The sequence below is a fragment of the Pleurodeles waltl genome, chromosome 4_2 (genome assembly GCF_031143425.1).
Source record: "Pleurodeles waltl isolate 20211129_DDA chromosome 4_2, aPleWal1.hap1.20221129, whole genome shotgun sequence".
NCBI classification, from domain to species: Eukaryota; Metazoa; Chordata; class Amphibia; order Caudata; family Salamandridae; genus Pleurodeles; species Pleurodeles waltl.
This window is the reverse complement of record NC_090443.1, coordinates 446,561,521-446,567,520: the sequence shown is the minus strand read 5'-3', so window position 1 is coordinate 446,567,520 and position 6,000 is coordinate 446,561,521. Positions and strand designations below refer to the sequence as shown.

At 49.4% G+C, this 6,000-nt stretch overlaps 1 protein-coding gene across 1 annotated transcript in view; it reads left to right on the top strand.

The window, feature by feature from the left end:
* Positions 1 to 551: 551 nt before the first annotated feature.
* The window catches only part of SLC27A1 (solute carrier family 27 member 1), a 125,988-nt gene continuing 120,539 nt past the window's right edge, over positions 552 to 6,000 (top strand). Inside the window, exon 1 of the mRNA XM_069231743.1 lies at positions 552 to 914. Within this exon, the coding sequence (XP_069087844.1) occupies positions 748 to 914 (167 nt within the window). The 5' untranslated portion in view covers positions 552 to 747. The remainder of the gene's footprint in view (positions 915 to 6,000) is intronic.

Here is a 6,000-nt window from a genome sequence, read left to right as displayed (position 1 = left end):
TTGCTTCCTTTGCTCCTCTCATCTCGTACCCCGTCACTCGTTGTTGGCTCTACTTTCTTTTCCCAATTCTGCCCTCCTCCACTTGGCCTCTTTCATCTATAATTGCTTCCCAGAGCACGTATTCCCTTATTTCCCCTTCTAGTCTGCAGAAGTCGAGTATACAACACTCAAAGTTGTTGGTGGGGGATTTCTCTCAGGTCCACTTTCACCGTCTTCCCTTCCCTTTCATCTCCACGTCTGATACTCCTTTCCACACCTGTTTTGTTCACACCACCCTTATTTCCTTGCCTCGACATGTTCTTCCCTTTCCATTCTGTGTCTCCTCTTGTATTTTCTCGTGTATTCACCCCCCCACATGTTTTCTTCGTGATTATCCATGTTCACTCTTCCTCTTCTAAATTCGGTTTATAGGCCATCTCTACCTACATTTGCTGACAAACCTCTCCTCTCCCGCCGCGTGCCTTTGTATTTTGCCAGCCGCTCCGCCCTTTTCTCCCTGCAGCTCCTCCTTGGCCTCTGAGCCCCTCCCAGGCCTCCCTCCACTTGTTGTCAGACCCACGCCTCGGGGCGCTGCTGATAGCGGTTGTGCTCCAAGCAAGGAAGGCGCGGGTCTCTGAAGCTCTGCGTGGGCGCACCAGGGCCCACATTCCCGGCTAGAGGTATCGCCCCCCCAACTCTCTCTCGGGGAGCTCTGACAGGAGGACGGACTCTTGCACAAACTTTGCCGCCTGTCCCGCGGGCTGCAGGATGCTGGCGATGGGCGCCAGCACGGCCTTCCTCGGCTCCCTGGGCCTCATGCGCCTCATGGGGCTGCCCTGGTCGTGGAGCCTTGCCGCCACCCTGGGCATCTACATCGGCAGCGGCGGCTGGCGCTTCCTGCGCATCGTCTTCAAGACGGCGGCCCGGGACGTCTTGTGAGTGACCCTGGCACGCGGCCGTGTGCGAGGCGACGCGCAGTAAGCAGCGTAGATGAATGCAGGCGCCTCGCGACTCAGGAGTGATCTAGCGCCGAGATACGAGCTGGTAGCTAAATGCTGTCTGTGGGATTTAGGACTCCAGCTGTAACCCTCCCTTAAGTGTGCGCGCAACTTCATCTGCTCTCCTTTATTTTCCTTGCCTGAAAATTGTGAATGCTGAGAGACATAGGAGCCATAAATGCTTTATTTAAAAACACACACACTTTTCCCACATGGGTACTATATAAATACATATTTTTGTAGTATGCATTATGTAAAGGTACATCTAAATGTACGCTTCCACAACGCCAAAGCAGTCTACGAGGGATACGTTTTGGTCTCTAGTTTTCATGTTATGCATTGCGAAATCAAGGCAGGTGACCGCAAGTCCCGCGCTAAATGAAATGTGTTTTAGAAGTATTGAAAAAGCAAAGACATGTAACTGTAGAATTGTGGAGTGAATGCTTTACATTTCCGGCTTTACGAGCCACTACTTTTCAACACACTGTTTCTGTCAAGTTGATCTAACAAGGCATCCACACACTGTCTTGTGAGAGTCTGTCTGCTCGCTGCGGAACGTACCATCGCTCTCCTTGCATGATTCAATATCCATTCACGAGTACACCCTGATGTCTCCTGACCGCCACTCCTTGCCCTCCGTGCACTCAAGCGCCCCAGAGCATCTCTACCTCTCCTCTCACTGTCTGCTGACCCTCCTCTCGCTGTCAGAGCAATGTTGGCTCACTGCCTGCTGACTGACCCCTCACTGCCGGGGGAGTTGCTAAGTCAGAAAGATTTGGGAGGTTTGAAGCTCAAATTTTTTAAGTAAAAAAGCAGTGGGTGAGATGAACGAGATTTGCGATGGACGGCAGAGGCACTACTGTTTTCCATAAGTGGGCCTCTGGGTCTGATTTAGTATTTGGCAGACGGGTACTCCTTTGCAGTGGAGACGGAGTACCCCATCGGCCAAACTCCAGGTCCGTTCGCCCAATTTTGAGTTCTGTGGACCACACATTTTACGCCAACTGAGTTAAATTAACAATGTCCGTGTACATTTTTCTCCTACTGCCTAGTGCAGTAGGTGACATCAAGGTAAGCCATCCAACTACCCACCCTATTTAGAGTAGATTGTTTGATGGTATAACCTGGCAGTGAGGAACAGTTAACAAAAAAAATAGACCTCTACACAATGGAAGAAAACTCCCATGGTTGAGGATCCTTACCTTTTTATTTTTCCAAAAACAAATTCTTGCTTTATTGAAAAACAAAAAATGGTAGAAAAATCTGGCTGTTTGACAAAGCAAACTATTCTAACATTGTCATGAACTGTCATGACAGCAGTTCTTGCCAATGTGTAGGAACATCCCCGGGGCTAACAGACTTCTCTAAATTTGGAGGGCGGAGTAGAGGCAGAAGGCAAACGTAAAGTCTGCTACCACCCTGTCTGCATTTACTCCTCCTGCCAAACCCTAAATCAGGCCCTCTGTTTAGACTGGCACAGTGGATGAAAAAATAATGGTTTGGGATGTTACCAGCTAGCGACTGCCAGTTGTTAGTCTACTTGCAAGCATTCGTCCCATCAGCTTTTGAGTGTTTGATTGCAGTAGTATGCCTGGAAATTTGAGACTGGCGCAGCTTGTCAAGCCTACTATTGCCAGTGTTTGTGAATTCTAAAAAGTAGTAAATTTGCATATATTCAAGGTGTACTTCTGCTGTGGTTGCAGATTTTTTTTCTTTTTTTTTTTGTGAAAGCCATCTATTCCTATAACAAAAAATGAACATGTTAAAACATCTGAGTGAAATCAGGAAAATTAGAAAAACCAACACAGACCTAGGAGACCTGACTCGGCCACCAGACCCAACTACCAAGCCAAGAATGTTTTTATTTTGGGGGTGCGACACCACACCACAAACACCCCACCTGGCGGTGCACCCCTGCATACTGCTAGAAATTCCATTCAGGGCCTGCTCCACATGCTGCCTGCTGACTTACCTTTCACTGCCAACCTAGAAGACCAGCCATCCCAGTCTTTGAGTTTGCTGATTGCCTGCTGAGTGTCCAGTCAGTGAGCATTAGCTCACAAATTCTACTTTCTCACTTTGCTGCTTGTTTGGCGTTTACCTGCTTCTCACTGAGCTCCAGCTGAAGTACCTCTGAGGTTCTACACATTCTGTCCACACACTGCCTGTCGAGTTCCCTCAGTGCCTGCAGAGAGGCCACAGACTTCCTCCACATAGCAGCTTCTGTTCCCTCGCTTTCTCTTGAGCGTCCTCGCTGTTCCTCCACACAGCATCTACTGTCTGATCCCTCCCTTCCAGCTGAGTGCCCCCTGATTGTTCAGCATGCACCCTAACCTAGTGTTAACTGACTGCCTGTTGCGGTTCCAATTGTGGCCTGAGTGGCACCCACAAGCAACATAGTGTCTCACTTCACTGCCAGCTTATGGTCTGATATAGAGTCTGGAGAATGGGTTGTCATCACACGCGTGGTGGAGTTCTGCCTCCCGAATTACAAGTGCGTTATATGCAAAAGCACTTGTAATACAGTGGACACAATATCTCTCATGTTTGTGACAGAGTAACCTGTCTGCCAAACTCTAAATCGGACCCCATGTATTCACACGTTCCTCTGAGCTTCTTCTATACTGCCTGCTGCGTCGTCCTTCACTGGCTGCTGAGAGTTCCATGTCTACTTCCACACATCGCATGCTCTTTGTTCTATCACTGTCCGCGGAGTGCTCTCTAACTCGGCTCCTTAGCAAAGGCCCCCACTAATAGCTTGCTGAGTTTCACCTTGTTGGTTATGTAGCTATTTTTTTTCTCTCTCTCATGATTATCTCCTAACTGCTGAAGGCTTCATCTCTGCCTGCTGAACATGCACTCGGTACCTCCACTCACTACCTGTATAATATTCCCTCAATGCTTGCTGAGCTCCTACTCACTTCCTGTTAAGTATCCACTCACTGCCTCCTTAGCTTCCGCTTACTGCCCTCCGAGCAGGCGCTAATATCCTGCTTGGTATCCGTGCACTGCCCCCAAACACCGCCTGCTGAGCCCCACCTCGCACCTGTCTGGCTTCCACTCACTGCTTCCCTAACTCCTCCTGCTGAGTGTCCACTCACCGACTGCTGAGTTTCCGCCTACATTTTTCTTGGGGCTTCTCACTGCCTGCTGACTACCCACCTCCGCACTGCTTGCTGAACAGACACTCGCTGCCCCCTCAGCCCCGCGCAGTGCCTGGCGAGCCTCTGCTCTTTGCCTGATACTGCCTCTTTAGCGTCCGCCCACTGCCTTCTAAATGGCCACTCACTGCCTGATGAGCACATGCTCACTGTATGTGGAGCCTCCTGTCACTGCCTGCTGTGCTGGACATCCACGCCGTCTGGCACGTGACTGGCCCGACCCCAGCCCAATAGTCCTTGCAGATGCACTAGCTTGTCAGCTCTCTTCCCCTCCTTCAATCCAGCCCACCTTTGCTGGGCCATCTTGCAGATAAGGTTACCGGATGGCCCCTCCCGTGGCCCCACACTGTGCGCGATGAAAGCTTTCCATAGTCTGCATTCAGGGTGTTCGCCTCCGAGCCACGGACGCTTAGCTGAGGCCCAGGAACAGCTCTCGTCACTGAGTTCCGTACCAGGGTGCAAGGATGGAGGGCCCAGCTGACCTGGCTTTGCCTCTTTGCTTGGCAACAAATTCACAACTCTGGTCCATTCTGTACCTTCATATTTCTGCGCATCACGCGTCTGAATCCAGTCCTTGACCGTTTCGAGAGCGATTAACAGAGTACCATTGAGGTAACCCTGCTACTAATGTGATACAGACGTATACAATCCTGGCAGCTAGCGTCACGTAGAATGCAAGCTAGGCATTTCCTGAAAACAGGCCTGCTGACCACAAACCGTGTTAAAAAAGCACCATCGTGCTTCAGTTGATATTGAGACAGCTCTGCGGGTTAATGCATCTGCTACAAAGCTTTGCACGATTCCAGTGGGATGGACTCTGCCCATCTGAGGTTGATTAGAGGAGTGCCATTGAGATGCAGAAAGGTGTAAAGCAAGGTCGGACAGGAACGAAAAGTAGGCCCGGAGAGCCAAAATAAACGGCCCGTTAGTGAAACAGAGCTAACCAAGTGTCCCACATTTGCACATCAAGACAGTTTGAAACTTGAAAGACACGCCCCAGGAGTATTTTACAAGGGGTGTTAGACTGCATTTATTTGTGTTTGCTGCAGGCAATGTTTGTGTTGTTAACATGGAAATCCACAGTAAAAACCGGACCACCTTCCCTAAACAGGCCGAGTATCCGTTAAAGCACAGGCCCACACACTGAACTGTCAGACCAGACCATCGGACACTGCCAGATTGCCCTCTTGGCCAGTCTGACCCTGGTGGACAGTAGGAGCGTCACAAAAGCAGCAGGGCACTTTACAGAGGTTTATTTAATAATTCAATTATTTATTTTTTGGACAACCAGCTATCTCGAAATTAAGGTGCTGTAAAAGAACAGATTTCCGAGCGAAACCAGATCGCCTAAACCAATCTGTACCTGAAATTGGTACAGGATTAAACATTTTACACTTCAATCCTTTTTTTAAATTTAAATGCCATCAGCTCCTCGAGACCCACACGGGTGATTTGCTGCGCTCTATAAATGTTTTGTTGACTGATTGATTGAAGACCATAGATGGCAAAGAGATTTGCCTTGGCTCACGGTTTGTTGGGGTTATTGGTGAAGCCTTGATTAAAGCGAACTCATTTTTCGCTACACCTTTTCCAGGCTGTGCACCTGCTGGATCCGGGCCTAGGCGGCTCTGCGGGAAGTTTGGTGCAGTGATATTTTATTTAACACAGTAGTTTAACCCCTTCTGCTCCAGTTCTGCATCATTCTCATCCTGCAGCAGTGCGCGGTGAATGGCCCACTGGACAATGTTTCCTTTATATCCTGTCACTGATCGCGGACTATTGCAGAAATCCCAGGAGCTGAGACTTTTCGGTTTCCCCATTTTGCCCCTTTTCCGCTTGTCGCTTGTCTGAACCCTCTTAGT